This window comes from Lolium perenne, chromosome 7, assembly GCF_019359855.2.
Source record: "Lolium perenne isolate Kyuss_39 chromosome 7, Kyuss_2.0, whole genome shotgun sequence".
Classification (NCBI taxonomy): domain Eukaryota; kingdom Viridiplantae; phylum Streptophyta; class Magnoliopsida; order Poales; family Poaceae; genus Lolium; species Lolium perenne.
The window spans coordinates 19,784,522-19,803,850 of NC_067250.2; the positions used below are offsets into that span (position 1 = coordinate 19,784,522).

At 52.4% G+C, this 19,329-nt stretch overlaps 1 protein-coding gene across 1 annotated transcript; it reads left to right on the forward strand.

The window, feature by feature from the left end:
- The first annotated feature begins 14,263 nt into the window (after nt 1-14,263).
- LOC139833522 (uncharacterized) lies at nt 14,264-17,602 on the forward strand. The gene is made up of 4 exons (XM_071823818.1): nt 14,264-14,448; nt 16,829-16,980; nt 17,064-17,117; nt 17,203-17,602. Exons 1-4 carry the CDS (start codon nt 14,264-14,266, stop codon nt 17,547-17,549), a joined length of 738 nt encoding a protein of 245 aa, XP_071679919.1. The 3' UTR covers nt 17,550-17,602.
- Nucleotides 17,603-19,329: the final 1,727 nt, after the last annotated feature.

Genomic DNA, 19,329 nt, shown 5'->3' on the forward strand with positions numbered 1-19,329 from the left:
CAAGAGCGCCACCGACCTCATCAACTTGTCGGCGTTCAACCCGGCGCCGCCCGCCAAGATCAACTGGCACTACAACCCTGGTACGGATCACAACGAGACGAACCGGGTGGTACGCTTCATGTTGAAGTTGATGAAGGACACCAACATTTGCTCCGACGATATCATCCGCGCCTTCATCTGCCGCCGGGTGCTTCCCCTTCAGCAGCGCGCTCACAAGATTAGTGAGATGTACGGCCCCGGTGATCCCACCAAGGTCACCGGCCTGCCCTTGAGCAAGGCGGATGTGGTCCTGAAGGCTAGCCAAATCTGCCAAACGGACATGCCGGACGACTGGGAGTGGGGCCTTTGCCCTCTCAGCTCCAGAAATCCTCCGTCCCAAGAAGTAAGAAATTGCGCGGCTCGGGTCGTAATACCGGTAACTTTCATACTTGCGACTAATCCCCCTTTTTCCCTTTGTTTCCAGGCTAGGGCCCGCTTCCCCCGGATTGATTCAGACCGACGAGGCCCTTGCCGGAAGAGGCCTTTGGACAAGTACGATCCGGATCCCGTCATTCACTGGCTAGATCTGAGGATGGGCCGGACTCCAGCCTCTCGCCTCGGCAAGTCTCCGCCGGAACCAGCTGGTTCGTCTGATGACTTGATCTTGCTTGAGGTAGCTTTTCTGTTCGTTTTCTCATACTGTTTTGTTATTTCTGTTCTGTAGACATTCCCTCAGCCAACATCAACCCACAGGTTCATGAGCATGTGGCTCCTCTACAGGCCGAAGTTGGGGATGAGTTCTTGGACAAACTGATGGCCGAAGGCCAGAAGAATGATCCTCCAGCTGCTGGCGCCGGCCCTAGCCATGCTCCTCCTGCCAAACGCCCTCGGACAGAAGTCATGGGAGGGAAGCAGGTGAGCACGAAGCGCTACAAGCAAAAGCGGATGCCGGTTTCTTCCGGGTAAGTTCTTCATCTCTGTTGGGGGGATAACCCCCGGTATGCCAAAGGCATGCCAAACCGGATGGTTTGAGCCACTGAGATACCGGTTTAATATTCTTACCGGAAAGAAAGGTAGGAGTTTGGGCTAAGTGAAGCTAAGCCGGTATCCCCAAAGGGGTATGCCGGAACCCGGTAAAGAAGCTACCGGAGAGAAGGGCCTGTCGGCAGGACTGGTCAAAGATTCCCTTCAGAGCAAGAAGACAAGGGCTGACGATAAAGAAGAAGATGACGAAGAAAGAAGCCGGAGGACGTCAGCCTCCCTGATTAAAGAGGACCCCGGTGTCATCTATGATTAAAGTAGCTTTGTAAAGTAGCTTTATAAAGTAGTTTGTCCAGTCAAAGATGCCATTAGGGTTTCTTGCCCTGTAAGCCACCCTCTCCCCTATATAAGGAGAGGGGGCAGCCCTCCTTACGGGCAGGGACGGACGCACGTACAAAAAGATAGCGTGTATACAGAGGAGATTAGACGATAGGACTTGTGTTCATGAACTTGTAACCATGTTGAGATCAATGAAGCTAGCGATCTAGTGAAGGGTTCTTCCTCTTGTCTCTCTTCTTGTATACCGGTCCTTGGCTGTGTTCTTGAGGAAAGCATCCGGAAGTTCTTCCTATCTAATCGCAAACCCTCCCCCGAATCCTCTAGCGTCCATTCGGCCCCAATCTAAGCCATCCTATGGCATCTGTCTGTTCACCACGACGACAGTTGGCGCCCACCGTGGGGCGAGAAGTGGCGCTTGAAGGAGTTCACATTCGGGCGGGCATCCTCGAGGTCACCGGCGAGCGTACGGTGTCCGCGCTCGTGCAGCGCATCTACGCCATGGATTTCATCAACGACAACGCAGGCTGCTTCGCCAACGGCAGCGTCTTCCCCAAGAACGGCCGCGTCATCGAGTTTGGCAGCCACCGCGTCTACTTCGGCACCGTCCCTGTGCGCCAGCGCCTCTCGCCGGTGCTGGTGGCACCGGACCCGCCAAGATGGCTCTGCGCTGGCCGCGCCGCCGGCAGCGTCGAGGTAATGATGACCGGTGTGGTTGGTGCAGGAAAAGAAGCTGTGGGTGAAGGTGCTGGTCGTGCGGCTTCGACCCGTGCGGCCAAGCCACCGCTGGAGCGCGACGCAGGCGCAGCGGGAGCATCATCCGTACCACCTGAAACACCGCTCCAAGCGGCGATGAACGTCCTCGCCACCCCCATCGCGCAGAACATCGATCCGGCGGTGGCTCAGGCAGAGCTGGAGGCGCAGCGCCAAAAGGTGCTCGAGAGCGGCAAGGACATCATCCGGGCGCAGCGGGAGCTGAACCTAACCCTACGTGAGTACAACGCTGCCCATGGCTTTGCTTCTGTTAGCGCGCATGCCGCTAGGGTGCCGGAAAACCGGCTAAAAGCTCGCAACCTAGATCAGGACTTGCGCAAAGAAATTCTTACCGGCAAAAGTACTTCTGCATCTATTAGCGTTGTGGAAAAACCCAAATACAGTAGCCCGGATAAAACCATAAAAGCTGCTAAAGCTGCAGTAGAGCTGTGCGAGTCGCTTTCCGGAGATGCTTTGGCAAAACAGCAAGAGCGTGTTAGAGAGCTGCTAGAAACTATTGAGCAGCAAAATGCTGAGCAGCTGGCTAAGCTGAACAAGGCCGCGGCCTCGAAATCCGTGCATTCAACAAAGAATGCCGGAAGCAAGTCCCATGGGCAGGCATCGTCCCCCCATCCGGATAGAAGAAGAGAAAAAGAAGTGAACGCACAGCAGATGACTGTGTATGATCCAGTTCTTGCCGGGAAGCAACAAGCCGGGCAATATCGTGCCGGCAGAAAAGGCCAAGTGGCAAACGAAGGCTACGCTAAGGAGGGCTATGCCGGAAACAATCATGCCGGTAGACAAGAAACCGGGCAAAATTATCGAGCTGCAAGGGCAGCGTACGATGAGGAGGAAATAGATCCCCCGAGGTACCGGCAGGCAAGGGCCGCGGTACCGGAATGTTATGATGAAGCTGATTCTGCAAGACCGGCAGCATACCGGAACCCGTTGGGAGAGCGCTTGGGAGAGAAATACTTACCGGAACGGGATGCGAGGCACCGTCTGGATAGAGTATACTTGTCAGAAATGATCGAGGAAGAGGGTCCCCCAGGCCCAAAGTGCTTTGGCCCAAGGATCATGAAGGAAAAACCACCAGTGCGCAACTTTATGTTGCCCCGTGACACAAAAACATACGATGGCACTACAAAGCCGGAAGACTGGCTCTCTGATTACGTGACCGCGGTATAGGTCGCAGGCGGTGGAGGAACTGTAGCAGGAGGCGGAAACCGACGTTGGGCCGTGAGGATCATACCATCGTTTTTGGTTGGACCGGCAAGAATCTGGCTAAACAACTTGCCGGCAGGAAGCATAAATGGCTGGCTGGATTTTGAGGAGGCTTTTGTGAGCAATTTCAGCAGCACCTATCAAAGGCCAAACAGGCCGCAGCAGCTCGCTCTGTGCATACAGCGCGCGAACGAAACAGACCGGGATTATCTGGCCCGGTGGAACACTACAAGGAACTCCTATGAAGGGGTAATCGAGGCGCAGGCCATTGCTTGGTTTAGCAGTGGGTGCAGAAGAGGTTCACCGTTGTGGCAAAAGTTGCAGCGGAACATGCCGACAACGTTGGCGGAGATGATACGTGTGGCGGACAACTATGCGTTGGGAGACCCAATGCAGCCGGCAGTACAACCTGAGCCGGAACAGCTGCGCCAAGAGCAACACCGGGATAACCGGAACAACAAAAGAAGAGAAGATTTTCCGGATCGAAGGTACGGTCCACAGCAAGTTGCTGCTGTGCAGGAAAACTCTGAGGCCAGCGGCAGTCAGAGGCAAAGAACCGGATCGCAGCCATGGGCGGGTCCTAAGAAACAATGGGTAGAAAAGAAACCCTGGGTCCAGAAAAGGAACTGGCAAGAACCCGCAAAGTACACCATGGAAGCTGCCATGGACCAACCATGCCGGTGGCACACACCGAATCCGGCACACCCGTCAAACCATCTGACAAAGGATCGTACCTGGACCAAGTACTTGATGCAAAAGGGAACGGCGAAAGATGCACGAGCACCACAAGACATGCCGCGGCAACAACAGCTACCGCCACCACCACCACTTACCGGGGCAAACGCCTTACCGGTGCAGCCAAACCGGCAGCAGTACCAGCAAGTTAACCGGGTGGAACAAAATAATGATCAACCACCTCCACCGGCACCTTTAGGTCGGAATGTTTACGAGGGTCCGGATATGTGCTGCGTTGTCTTTGTCACTGAGCCGACAGACAGGCAAAGTGTACACCGCCGCTCCATGGAGGTCAATGCCGTGATGCCGGCAGTCCCAAAGTACATGCTGTGGTCAGATCAGGAAATTACCTGGTCATTTAAAGATCACCCCAAGATCATGCCCAATCTGGGTGGGTACGCTCTTGTTGTGGACCCAATCATGAAAGGGCCACAGACTCGAGTGAAGTTCAGCAAGGTGCTGATAGATAACGGCAGCAGCATCAACATCATGTACAAGCACACCATGCATACGCTGGGGATAACAGAAAACATGCTTCAGCCCACGCGTACGACGTTCCACGGAATCGTTCCGGGCTTGTCCTGTGCCCCGATAGGAAAAGTTCGGGTGGACGTAGCATTTGGGGGACGTGACAATTGCCGGGTTGAAAATGTTGAGTTTGAGGTGGTGAATCTAGACAGTCCTTACCATGCGCTGTTGGGAAGACCAGCATTGGCAGCTTTCATGGCTACCACTCACACGGCTTACCTCAAGATGAAGATGCCGGCACCCCGTGGACCCTTGACTGTGGTAGGGAACTACAAAGTCTCACTGGAAACTGCATCTGCCGGATCAAACTTAGCGGAATCGCTGGTGATCGCGGAGGAAAAGAAGAGGATGCAAACAGCAGTTGCGCTAGCTCAGTCCTCACAGTTGAGCTTAGCGGCAATGAGTGGAAACTTGGGCTCGCCGGCATTCAAGCCGACAAACGAGACAAAGGACATTGTGCTGGATCCAGCTTACCCGGAGCGCACTGTTCGCATTGGTGCCGGACTTGATCAAGCATAGGAAAGCGCGCTCGTCAGCTTCCTCCGTGAGAATCGGAATATCTTTGCCTGGTCAATTGATGACTTGGTAGGTGTTCCGAGGGAGCTGGCTGAGCACTCTTTAAACGTCCGGAAGGATGCCAAGCCGGTGCGACAACCCTTGCGCCGGTTCGCTGAAGATAGAAGGAAAATCATAGGAGAGGAGGTGACCAAGCTGCTCGTTGCCGGATTCATTGTGGAGGTCACGCACACAGAGTGGCTGGCCAATCCGGTGATGGTTGAAAAGAAAAAAGATGAGAACTTGGAGGCAAAAGCTCCAAAGGTGTGGCGCATGTGCATCGACTACACCAACCTAAACAAGGCTTGCCCAAGAGACCCTTTTCCTCTGCCACGGATCGATCAAGTGATTGATTCAACTGCTGGGTGTGAGTTGTTGTCCTTTCTGGATGCGTATTCCGGTTTTCATCAAATTCCCTTGAAAAAGGAAGATCAAATAAAAACTGCGTTCATTACCCCGCACGGGGCTTATTGCTATGTTACTATGCCTTTTGGTTTGCGCAACGCTGGTGCAACGTACCAGCGCTGTATGCAAAAGTGCTTGTTTGATCAAATCGGAAAGAATGTGCAAGTCTATGTAGACGACATTGTGATAAAAACTAAGGTAAAGAACACCTTAATCGATGACATCCGGCAAACATTCAACAACCTAAGACGGTTCCGGATGAAACTCAATCCGGCAAAATGCACCTTTGGCGTCCCTGCCGGCAAGTTGCTCGGTTTCTTGGTATCAAGCCGGGGCATTGAAGTCAATCCGGTAAAGATCCGGGCAATAGAAAGAATGACTATCCCACGAGAGCTAAAAGATGTGCAAAAATTTACCGGTAGCTTGGCATCGCTAAGCCGGTTCATAAGCAGGTTGGGAGAAAAAGCTCTACCACTATATGCTCTCATGAAAAAATCTGACACGTTAAATCCGGACCCCTCAGGCAGACGCAGCGTTTAAAGAGCTAAAAACAATGCTAGCCACAGCACCTATACTGGCCTCACCTCTAGAAAGAGAGCCTATGCTATTGTACATAGCGGCAACAAACCGGGTTGTCAGCGTAGTAGTTGTGGTTGAAAGAGAAGAGGAAGGAAAAACCGTCCAGAGGCCGGTATACTACCTGAGCGAGGTGCTCTCCTTCTCAAAACAGAATTACCCTCACTTCCAAAAAATGACTTATGGCGTGTACATGGCCGCTACAAAGCTCAAGCATTATTTTGAAGAACATCCTATGAGAGTGGTGAGTGAAGCACCAATCTCCGATATCATGTGCAACAAAGACGCCAGCGGCCGGATTGCAAAGTGGGCAATCCAGATATCGCCATACGTGCCGGTATATGAAAGAAGAGATGCCATAAAGTCACAAGCTTTGGCTGATTTCCTCGTTGATTGGGCGGAGATGCAATACAAACCGCCAGATCAGAGGATAGAATACTGGAAAATGCATTTTGATGGGTCCAAACTCAAAGAGGGTCTAGGTGCCGGTGTGGTGCTTACCTCGCCAAAAGGAGATCACCTCCGGTACGTTTTACAAGTACATTTCAGGGCATCAAATAATGTTGCTGAATACGAAGCCTTGATCCATGGGCTTAAGGTCGCAAAAGAAATCGGTGCACACCGGATCATTTGCTATGGAGACTCAGATCTTGTGATACAGCAGTGTTCCGGGGATTGGGATGCAAAAGATGCCAACATGGCCTCTTACCGGTTTCACGTGCAAAAGATTGCCGGATTCTTCGAAGGGTGTGAGTTTCACCATGTGCCGCGCGCAGAAAATGAAGTCGCGGATGCTTTATCCAAGCTGGGCTCATCCAGGCAAGAGATTCCTCCCGGAATAGCTCTAGCTCACCTGAGAGCACCATCGATCAAACCAAGCCCGGAATCGGAATCAATTTTTGTACCAGAGTCGCATGTAGTACCCATGGATATTGATGAAGGAAACCCGGGGACTGCACCGGTAAACTCGGGGACTGCTCCGGCAAGCTCGGGGACTGCCGCACCCATACCGGAAGAAATGATGCTGCTAGATAGCATGGAGATAGATGCACCGGTGTTTCTGGTTCGAGAGATACCATCGTGGGTTAAACCTATTAAGGAATTCCTGATCAACGGCACCTTGCCGGATGACGAAAATGAGTCAAGGAGAATTCAAAGAAGGTCAAAAGCATACACATTCATCAATGGTGAGATGTACAAGAGAAGCGTTACCGGTATCCTTCAAAGATGTGTGGAGCCGGAAGAAGGGAAAGAAATGCTTGAGGAAATTCACCAAGGAGAATGTGGGCATCATGCTTCATCAAGGGCGCTGGTAGCAAAAGTATTCCGGCATGGGTTCTATTGGCCCACCGCTTTGGAAAACGCTGAGGATTTAGTGAGAAAATGCAACGGGTGCCAGAGGTACGCCAAGCAAAATCATACCCCAGCCTCCGGTTTAAAAATAATACCATTAACATGGCCGTTTGCCGTTTGGTGCCTTGATATGGTGGGCCCATTCAAAACTGCAAGAAGCAGCATGACTCACATTTTGGTTATGGTGGACAAATTCACCAAATGGCTAGAAGTGAAACCTATCGCAAAATGTGATGGGCACACAGCGGTGAAATTCTTAAAAGATGTCATTTTACGGTATGGATACCCGCACAGCATCATCACTGACAATGGAACCAACTTTGCTCAAGGTGAGTTCAAAAGGTTTTGTGAAGACAAGAACATCAGGTTGGATTTGTGCTCAGTGGCACACCCACAAGGCAACAGCCAAGTGGAAAGAATGAATGCTTTGGTGCTTTCCGGTATCAAACCTAGACTCATTGATGCAGTGGAAAAGTCACCGGGATGTTGGCTCGATGAGCTACCATCAGTACTGTGGAGTATAAGAACAACTCCAAACCGGTCTACCGGATACACTCCATTCTTCATGGTTTATGGAGCAGAAGCAGTCATACCAACTGATATCATTCATGATTCACCAAGGGTACAGCTCTATACTGAGCAAGAGGTCAAAGAGGCCAGAGAAAATGATGTGGACTTGCTAGAAGAAGCAAGAGAGCTAGCTTTGGCAAGAACAGCCATTTACCAGCAAAACCTCAGACACTATCATAACCGGAAGGTTAACCCGAGAGTTTTCCGGGAAGGAGATCTCGTACTTCGCCTAGTGCAGCGCACTAAAGGCCGGCATAAGCTTTTGCCACCATGGGAAGGTCCCTTCATTGTAAGCAAGGTGCTTCACAATGACGCATATTACTTGATCGATGCACAGGAATGGAAAAAAGGAAAGGCGGACAGGTCCGGAGAGGAGAGCAAGCGTCCATGGAACGTAGCTCTGTTGCGTCCTTTCTACTCTTGAAGTTGTGGTGTAAGAAGTTCCTTTTTGTACCTTACATGCTATGAATAAAAGATGTCGGAACCTTCAATGAATCTCGGGGACTACCCCAATAAGGTTGCATGTAACTTGTTTATTTTTTCAGTTCACCGGTTGCTTATTGAACGTTTTTTCCTTCCGGTTTAGTAGTGTGCTAAATCCTACCGGAGTCTTCGACTCTGCTGCTGTCCGCAACCCGGCTTCATGGCAAGCAAGATAAACCGGTAGGAGATAAGCACATGAACTGCGGAGAGGGAGAGCAGGAAAGAACAATCCGGAAAATCTAAATAACCCCGGTTAAACCGGTTTTTTTCAAAATTTCGAAGTTATTTCTAAGTTCAAGAAAATGCTTGTTTGGTGAAAGAACCTTGTGCTCATACGCCAAAGAACGCCCAGAGAAGGCAGGCAGAGCCAAGGCAAAAGAACCAAGTGTGCATCGAATTGGATGCGGAAACAATTTAGAAATCTTTGCGGTGCAAGATAAAAGCAAAACCAGAAGCAAAAGTGCTAAGGCAAACTTAAGATAATTAGCTACCGGTATAACTTACCGGCATAAAATGTTGTGTGGCAACCAAAAGCAGACTTAAAGTTTTACATCATAAGCCCCGGCATACCGGGGCAGAATTTAACAGAACATTGTTTTAAAAGACACGCAGGACTGAGTAACATAGCAGAGGTAAATCTCAAGGCAGGCAATCAGGCAGCAGGGGCTTCAGGAGGGGCATCGCCAGCACCAGCATCGTCCAGAGGCTCCTCCTCGGCATCATCCTCCTCCTCATCAAGATAGTCCTTGACACCTGGGGGAGCAGCGATGAAGGTGCGCATATCTGCGTACTCCGCGATACGGTACGCGCGATCCTGCCGCTTAGCGGTGAGAATCGGGTCCGCATCGGTTTCCGCGCCTTCGCGCACTCCGGTGAGGGCATCCAGGACCAGCTCCGGGTACCAAGAGCAAGCGACGCGGAGGGCAGACTCCGCTCCAGCACGGGCAGCAGAGCACTGCCACTCGCGGATCCTCCTGCCGGCACCTTTGAGACGATCGCTGATGAGGGAGAAGGTATCCGGCACCTCCTCGCCAGGCCACAGGGTCCTGAAGAGCTGGGTAGCTACATCAGGAATGTCAGATAGATTGCGATCTATGGCGCGCATATGAGACACCCGCGCGTTAAGTGCGACCAGATGGTCGTTGGGCGTCCATGGCACGGTAAGATTCGCTTGGCCTTGGGTGGTGCGGCGCGCGTCAACCTTCTTGACAGCGTACTTCTGTGAGTCCGGAAAGAGGCCTGCGCGAAGGAAGAAAAAGGCTAAGGAAAAGAATCCGGAAGAAAAAGAGACCGGAAGGAAAAGAATCCGGAAGAAAAAGAGACCGGAAGGAAAAGAATCCGGAAGAAAAAGAGACCGGAAGGAAAAGAATCCGGAAGAAAAAGAGACCGGAAGGAAAAGAATCCGGAAGAAAAAGAGACCGAAAGGAAAGATAATGAAAAGAAAATGGGGTCGGAAGAAAAAAGGCTAGTATGCAGTAATCAAGTATGTAAAAGAAAAAGACTTACGATAGGCAAGGGTATCAGTTTGCAGGATCAACTGGTTGCACTCCTTGTGCTCCTCCTCCAGCCACGCAGCTTTCTCCTCAGCACCCTTCCGGGCCTTGGCCAGCTCCTCCAGCTCAGCTCGCAGTACCACGGTGGCATTGCTGGCGTCCTCCAGAGCCTCGTCCATCTTCGCCGCTGCGTCAGCTTCAGCGGCTTTGAGGGCCTTGGCATGGTCAAACCCCAGCTGGAGGAGCTGGGACTTGAGCTCCTGGTAGCTGGTTTTCTGGGCGCTCAGCTCTTCCCAATGCCGCTGAATGAGCTGATCCTTCTCCTCTGCAACCCGGAAAAGAAGATGTTAACAAGATTGCGCTGGTAAAGATGGAAAGAAAACCAAGTTAACAGGAGAAACGAGAAAGTTGTACGTTGGGCGGCAGCGAGCTGCTCCTTGAGAGCCTCGATGGAAGCTTCCGGGATCACTGTTAAGCAAAGGTTATAAGTGTTAGAAGCAAAGAAGGGGGTTTCCGGTAAAAAGATGCCGGTAGAACGAAAACTTACCCTGGCACTTATCATGTGCCTCAGCGAGCTCCCGATGCTCCCATAGAAGCTCCTCAAAGAGGGCCTTCCGAGCGTCAGCCGTGAGCTGTTCAAAAAGAGAAATTAGTCAAGTTTTGCGCTAAAAACAAGGTTCTTAACCCAAAACTCGGGGACTGGCAGTGCCGGTTTCGCGAGTTTCAAGCTAAGTCTTGTGCTAAGAACAAGTTTTTAAGTTAAAGTTTTGTGCTAAAAGCTGCGCTCTCACCACAAAACTCGGGGACTGGGAAGATGGACAAGAGAGAAACCGGCATGAACTAAAGAAAAGATAGAGCAAGCCGGAAGCAAGGAAACCGGTAAAGATTGAAGAAAGTTAGTAGAACGTACCATCAAGTTGTTCGTGGAATCGTACCACGCGCTGTCGAGCTCCTTCACGGCGCTGTGAAGCCGCATGAAATGCTCCTCGGAAGACCGGTCCCCAACAGGGTCAGGTGCCGGCCGCCTGTCCTTGCCCAAACCGCGGGTCGCCGAAGTCATGTCTGCGGCGTTCCACTTCTGAGCATAGGGCAGAAGATGCCCCAGGTCCCGGTCTTGGCGCCGAAACTCAGTAATACGGCCAAGAAGGCCGGTGGCCGTCGTGGCGCTATCCTTGGCGGCCTTGGCGACATGCAGCACCAGGGGCTGCTGGCCGCCGGAAGTGGCGCTGGAGGCCGTCGCCTTCCCCTTAATAAGCTTGGAGGCCTTGGGCGGCGGCGCAGTCGGAGCAGCCTTGGAGGGCTTGGTGCGAGGAGCATCTGGAGGTGGCATGAGAAGGGTTCGTGGAGAAGGGGGAGCGCTAGGCGCGTCACCCGATTTGGAGCCTTCCGGCGCGGAAGATTCCGGCGCGGAAGATTCCGGCGCGGAAGTCGTCGTCTTTTCAAGGACGGGAGGAGCCGGAGGCTCCGCCCGCCCGGCAGCTTCTTCTTCTTCGGCGCCGATGTTACTGGCGCCGGTGTCTTGGTTCTCTTGGAGAAAGGAAAGATCCTCCTCCGTGCGGTGATCTGATGGTGAAGGGGCCGCACGCCCCAAATTTGTTGTGCCCCCCGAGAGGGAGGCAAAGGTGTTGCCGGCACTAGATGGTGCCGGGCTTGAGTGAGGAGGAGGGGTTGAAGTCCTTGCGGAACCTTCAGAGCCCGATGGCCTTGAGCCAAGCTTGAGCGCGAGGCTGAGAAAAAGAAAGAAAGATGGTTGGAGAAAAGCAACTGGAAAAAGAACTTGGCAAAAAGAGGCAAGCAAGAAAATGAAAACTTACCCGGAAGCAGTCGGCATCTGCTTTCGCTTGTAGCGACGCATGCCCACTTCCTTCTCCCCCAAGGGCTTGGTCCGGAAGCGCTTGGAGGGAGGGGCCTGGCTGGAACCGGCATCAGATGCCGGTTGTTTGTTCCTTTGGCCCTGGGCCAAGAGGTTGTCCACAAACTCGATGCCGACCTCGGCGTTCAAGGGCGGCACGCGCTCATGGATCTGTGGGTCAAAAATAGCTAAGAAGAAATTCACAAGGAGGCAATAACGGAAAAGTACAAGAAACCGGAAAAGGAAATACCTCGAGCATGGTCAGGTCATCGGAGGACCCGGTTGGCTTCGGCGGAGACCGGCCAAGACGCGCAGCCGGGGTCTTGCCCATCTTCAGATCCTTCCAAAAAATGTAGGGATCTGGGTCGAAGGAGTCAAGGGCGCGCTTCACCGGAATCCCACGTCGCTCTGCTTGGATGAGGGGGAAGCGGTCCTTAGCCTGAAACACGAAAAAAAGGAAAATTAGCAAAAGCAGAGGGTCACCGGCAAAAACAATCCCAATTGCATAACCTCTTACTTCTTGGGTAGGAGGGTTAGTAGTAGGCCTGGGCATTCGGTTTTAACCGAAATTTCGGTTCGGTTTTTCGGTTTTTTCTAAAATTCGGGTAATAAGAAATGATAACCGAAATTATATCGGTTTTCTTGTTAACTGGTATTTCGGTTAACCAAAAAATCGGTTCGGTGTTCGGTTTTTAACCGATATGACATAGACTAAGACAAAATAAAATGGCGGGAGCCTACAATACGTGCAGCTAACCAGTCGTGCGTGCGTGTTGCCATGACCGGTAATGATGAGCACGCGCACACCACTGCTTGTAGAAATAACCATAGTCAAGTGCATAACGCTTAGCAAAAAAACATAGCGCCTATCAAAAATCAAGATGAATGCATGTGTAGCAAAGAAAAGGAATGCAAGACGTGTGTATATACATCGCACGTGCATGGGGCTGCTAGAGTGCTTAGTCGTTGAGAAAGAGATAAAGAGAACTGGTAGCAATACTTTGGTATCTCGGTTATTTCGGTTCTTTCGGTCAATTAGAGTTCAAAACCGAATTTAAATTGATAAATTCGGTTTATCGCATTTACGCACCGAAATTAGTCTCGGTTAATTCGGTTTCGGTGTATTCGGTTTCGGTTCCGGTTAATTCGGGTTCGGTGCTCGGTTTCGGTTTTTTATGCCCACCCCTAGTTAGTAGTGCTGAGAGGAAGGAGGCCCCATCCCCAGTCAAATGGCATAGCAGTTTGGCAAATCTGCTTAGCCTTGCGAACAACATCCTTCTTGCTAAGGGGACGGCCTGTGATCTTGGTAGGATCGCCAGGGCCATACATCTCGCTCATCCTATGCGCACGGCGCTTCAGAGGAAGCACCCGGCGTGAAATAAAGGTGCGGATGATGTCGTCCGAGCAGATGTTGGTCTCTTTCTTCAAAGAGGCCAAGAAGCGTACCACCCGGTTGGTTTCGGCATGATCCGTCTTCGGGTTGTAGCTCCAGTTGGTTCTGCTAGGAGGCCCCGCTTGGAAGGGAGGAAGATCGATAAGATCGGCGCGACCGTCGTTCTTCACATAGAAAAAGGTTCCTTGCCAGGCGCGGCAAGACTCGAGGCCGGCAAACTTAAGGAAAGAGCTCCCTTGGCGGGAGCCAACGATGCAAGATCCGCACTCCACAGGCGGCTTGGGCTTAGGGATTTCCCTGCCCTGGACGGAGTTAATCCGTAGACAAAAGAAGCGGGCAAACGTCTCACGAGTGGGACGAATGCCGATGTAGGCCTCCATGAAGGTGGCATAGCAAGAAAGGTAGAAGATGGCGTTGCCGGGAAGGTGGTGAGGTTGGAGTTTATAGAAATCTAAAAACTCCCGGAAAAAAGGGGAGGCAGGAAGGCCGAAGCCACGCTCAAAGTGAGCAAGAAAAACAACATGTTCACCGGTCTTGGGATCCGGTTCGATTTCGTCACCGGGAATCCGGCAAACTACTCCTTCCGGAATCCTGCGGGACCGGTACAACCAGTCGATCTCATATTCAGTTACATTGGAGCCCATCCAGGCTCCGCGGGTGATTGGGGAAGGCTCTGCGCCGGATGATTGGCTAGAGCTACTAGAGGCTTGGCCAGAGCTACTCGCCTCTTGGCTACCGGAAGCTTGGCTAAAGCTACCGGATTCTAGATGGCCACCGGACTCTTGGCGGCTACCGGATTCCTGCTGGTTGCCGGAATCGGTGTCCATTGGATCTGAGGCCGTGGATTCGCCGGGAGATTGTCTACGGCGCTTAACGGAAAAAGAAGAGGAAGATGCGGAGGAAGATTCCTCGTCAGACATTGGATCGGTAGGCAGAAAAACAGAAATCCCACACTTGAACCCCGCGTGAAGATCTACGAGTAAGAAGAAAACCAAAGAAAAAGAGGAAATAAGAACACCGTAGACCCAAGATCTGAAAAGCGAGCAAATGGCAAGCAAAGTAAATTGGTACCAACCTGGAGCGGCGCAGTCGCTGAGGAAGGTGTTCGCCGGTGGTGGAGCGGACCTGCGGTCGCCAACGAGCACCGTCGACGGCGAGGCAGAGAGGCTCACGAAGAAGCAAGAATGCGGTGCGCTGGAAGAAGATGCTGCTGAAGATTCCCGCGCGGCGAGGTCCGGCGGAAGCAGGGCGTGAGTTCGCCGGGCGCCGGAGCTTGAGCAAGCGACGGCGGACGGAGAGCGGCGAGGGCGCAGAGGCGAGGAGCACTGTGCGCGAGAGTTGGGGAATGCGAAGAAGAGGAAGAAGAAGAGGCAGGTGTGCTTATAAAGGAGTTAGGACGTGGGCCAAAAACTGCTGGGCCACGGCGGTTCGCCTCGCGGCCTGCAACGGTTCGCACCATGGGCCGCCACGTGGCGAGGAGGTACACGCGAGAAAATAGGAGGCCACACGGAGGCGCACACAGGATCCAAAACGGCTAGTGGGATCCGCAGTGGGGCATTTAATGACCGCGCGGGAGTCGAAGCGAAGTGACAACTGACACTGGCGTGGCAGTTAACAGTGCGCATGTCACTGACAGGCGCGGGGCCCAAAATATTCTCGACTTCGCCGAGGAAGGAGTAAATGCGAATGATGCCGGAAAAGAGAGATGCCGGAAGATATCTTGCAAGGAGAGAAAAGACAAAAAAGGGCAAAGATGCCGGATCCAAGTTTAGGCCGGAGAGATTAAACCGGTATCCCAAAAAGATGAAAACCTGGCATGGTCTGTAGGATAGAATCCGCCAGACTATACCAGCTTCGGGGACTAATGTTGGGGGGATAACCCCCGGTATGCCAAAGGCATGCCAAACCGGATGGTTTGAGCCACCGAGATACCGGTTTAATATTCTTACCGGAAAGAAAGGTAGGAGTTTGGGCTAAGTGAAGCTAAGCCGGTATCCCCAAAGGGGTATGCCGGAACCCGGTAAAGAAGCTACCGGAGAGAAGGGCCTGTCGGCAGGACTGGTCAAAGATTCCCTTCGGAGCAAGAAGACAAGGGCTGACGATAAAGAAGAAGATGACGAAGAAAGAAGCCGAAGGACGTCAGCCTCCCTGATTAAAGAGGACCCCGGTGTCATCTATGATTAAAGTAGCTTTGTAAAGTAGCTTTATAAAGTAGTTTGTCCAGTCAAAGATGCCATTAGGGTTTCTTGCCCTGTAAGCCACCCTCTCCCCTATATAAGGAGAGGGGGCAGCCCTCCTTACGGGCAGGGACGGACGCACGTACAAAAAGATAGCGTGTATACAGAGGAGATTAGACGATAGGACTTGTGTTCATGAACTTGTAACCATGTTGAGATCAATGAAGCTAGCGATCTAGTGAAGGGTTCTTCCTCTTGTCTCTCTTCTTGTATACCGGTCCTTGGCTGTGTTCTTGAGGAAAGCATCCGGAAGTTCTTCCTATCTAATCGCAAACCCTCCCCCGAATCCTCTAGCGTCCATTCGGCCCCAATCTAAGCCATCCTATGGCATCTGTCTGTTCACCACGACGACAATCTCTTTTTATGCTCTCTTTGTTTCCACTGAGTTCTTTTCCGGTTGCTTTTTTCCAATTCGCTCTCTTTTTTCTCACTTTCAGCCCTGCGCTTGAGCTTGGCTCGAGGCCGGAGGGCTCTGCCGGCTCCGCAAGGACCTCAACTCCTCCTCCTCACTCAAGTCCGGCACCATCTGGTGCCGGCAACACCTCTGCCTCCCCTCCGGGAGGCGCTACAAGTTCGGGGTGCGCGGCCCCTACACCTCCTGATCACCGCGCGGAGGAGGACTTCACCTCCCCTCCAGAAGCCCAAGACACCGGCGCCAGCAACATCGGCGCCGACAAGACAGATGCCGGGCAGGCGGAACCTTTGGTTCCTCCTCCCCCGAAGAAAAAGAAGAAGCAGCCGAGCTCTTCCCCCACCGCGCCGGAAACCTCCGCGCCGGTATCTTCTCCTCTGACCGGGACCACGCCGTCACCGCCGCCAAGCCAAGGACCTTCCGTGGCCAAGCGAACGGCGCCGCCAGAGACCCCCAAGATCACCAAATTCCTCAAGCCCGGGGCTTCCCGTGGCAAGGCCGTGGAGGGCGACGCCTCAGGCGGCTCTCGGTCCGTGGTGCTGCACGTCGGCCCAGCTGCTGCTGCTGTCGAGGACAAACCTTCCGGCGTCCTAGGCCGGATCGTTGCGCTGAATCGCGCGGGCAAGGACCTGGGGCACCTTCTTCCCTACGCCCAGAAGTGGAATGATGCGGATATCTCTGCATCTACCCGCGGCCTGGGGAAGGATCGCCTTCCAGCGCCAGACCCTGCCGGGCCTCGGTGCACTGAAGAACACTTCTTAAACGTGCCGTGAAGGAGTTTGACAGTGCATGGTACGATGCCACCAGCAACGTGGTGGTAAGTTTCGCTAAACCTCTTGTAATTTGTTGATGCCGGTTTCTTTTCTTTCCGGATCTTGTCTGTCCTCCCAGTCCCCGAGTTTCATGTTGAGAGCGTAGCTTTTAGCGCGAAACTTCAACTAGAAACGCGCGAAACCGGCATAGCCAGTCCCCGGGTTTCGGGTTAAGATCTTTGCTTCTTTCTTTCTCACAACCATCTTCCTTTGAACAGAGCACTGCGGACGCCCGGAAGCAACTCTTTGAGGAGCTTCTGTGGGAGCATCGGGACCTTGCCGAGGCCCACAGCCACTGCCAAGGTTTGTTTTGTTTCTTTTTCTCCGACATCTTTTCACCGGAATGTTTTCTTCTTTCATATTCACACATCTTTTTTGCTTAACAGTTGTTCCGGAGGCTACCATCGAGGCCCTTAAGGCCCAGGTTGCCAAGCTTCAAGGTACCACCCTTTCTTTTCCGGCTAACCCGTTCTTTTTTCATTTTATCTATTGTCGCTTTCTGAAACCTTTCTTTCCGGTACTTAGGCGAGAAAGAGCAGCTCATCAAGGAGCACCACGAGGCACTGGACGCCCAGAAGACCTCCTCGAGGGAGCTAAAGGAACAGGCTATGCAAGCCGCGCTCCAGCATGAGCAAGCCCTCAATGATGCCCGGGTCGCAGCTGAGGCCAGGTTGGCGGAGGTCGTGGAGGACTCCACGAACTCCAACACCGTATTGACGGCAGAGCTGGAGGAGGAAAGGAAGGCGCGGAAGGCAGCGGAGCGCCTCATTGATACCATGACCACTGATCACAGGGAATATGATCGGTTGGTTATGAAGATTGATGCGCTGGCTCTCCGTAAGCCCCTGCCTTGTCCCTTCTTTCGCTTATAAGCTTTCTCCTTTTGAAAATGTATCCTTGTTCCTTGTTCTTCCGACATACTTTTTTCCGGTATTTTGTGTTTATGCTTTTTCCTTCCTCCTGTAGAGCATTTCCCTGACTCCCAGGCCCACGCCGTGAAGAAGGTGATGGAGGATCGGGTGGCGCGGGAATTTCCCAACATGGACGCGCACTGGGACGGGTACGACTATCTGGTCGCCCTCTCCGCGCGAGTCCAACACATGCGCTCCGTCGACCGGCTTCTTGGCGACCTACCGGATGCTGCCATCCAGCTCTTCAAGGTGCTATGGCCTGAGGAGGAGATGCCGGTAAACATCACGCTTACCTCCCACCGGCTCAAGGATGCCGGGCGCCGGATTCGCGAGTGGCAATGCTCCGCGGCTCGTGCTGGAGCGGACACGGCGCTGCGCTCCGCATGCTCCTAGTACCCGGATCTGGATCTGGATGCACTTCAAGGCGTTCGCCAAGATGCTCCCACCGACACGGATCCGGCGCTTACCGCGAAGCGGCAGGACCGGGCCTACCGGCTTGCGGAGTACGCCGAGGTTCGCACCTTCATCCCTCCTCCTCCTGGTGTCAAAGACTACCTCAGCGATGAGGAAGAAGAAGAAGGAGATGAGGATGAGGCCGCTGAGGATGTGCCGCCGGAAGCTCCCGAGGCTAGCGCTGCTCCCCCTGAAGACACCGAGACTGGTGCTGCTCCGCCTGATGCCCCCGTCGCCTGAACAATTTATCCGCTCCTGCTTGTCTTATAACAGAACTTGTTAAATTTGACCCCGGTATGCCGTGGTGTATGATGTAAAACTTTTAAGCTCTCTTTTGGTTGCCACACAACATTTTATGCCGGTAAGTTATACCGGTAGCTAATTATCTTAAGTTTGCCTTAGCACTTTTGCTTCTGGTTTTGCTTTTATCTTGCACCGCAAAGATTTCTAAATTGTTTCCGCATCCAATTCGATGCATACTTGGTTCTTTTGCCTTGGCTCTGCCTGCCTTCTCTGGGCGTTCTTTGGCGTATGAGCACAAGGTTCTTTCACCAAACAAGCATTTTCTTGAACTTAGAAATAACTTCGAAATTTCGCAAAAAACCGGTTTAACCGGGGTTAGTTAAATTTTCCGGATTGTTCTTTCCTGCTCTCCCTCTCCGCAGTTCGTGTGCTTATTCCCTACCGGTTTATCTTGCTTGCCATGAAGCCGGGTTGCGGACAGCAGCAGAGTCGAAGACTCCGGTAGGATTTAGCACACTACTAAACCGGAAAGAAAAAACGTTCAATAAGCAACCGATAAACTGAAAAAATAAACAAGTTACATGCAACCTTATTGGGGTAGTCCCCGAGATTCATTCAAGGTTCCGGCATCTTTTATTCATAGCATATAAGGTACAAAAAAGGAACTTCTTACGCCACAACTTCAAGAGTAGAAAGGACGCAACAGAGCTACGTTCCATGGACGCTTGCTCTCCTCTCCGGACCTGTCCGCCTTTCCTTTTTTCCATTCCTGTGCATCGATCAAGTAATATGCGTCATTGTGAAGCACCTTGCTTACAATGAAGGGACCTTCCCATGGTGGCAAAAGCTTATGCCGGCCTTCAGTGCGCTGCACTAGGCGAAGTACGAGATCTCCTTCCCGGAAAACTCTCGGGTTAACCTTCCGGTTATGATAGCGTCTGAGGTTTTGCTGGTAAATGGCTGTTCTTGCCAAAGCTAGCTCTCTTGCTTCTTCTAGCAAGTCCACATCATTTTCTCTGGCCTCTTTGACCTCTTGCTCAGTATA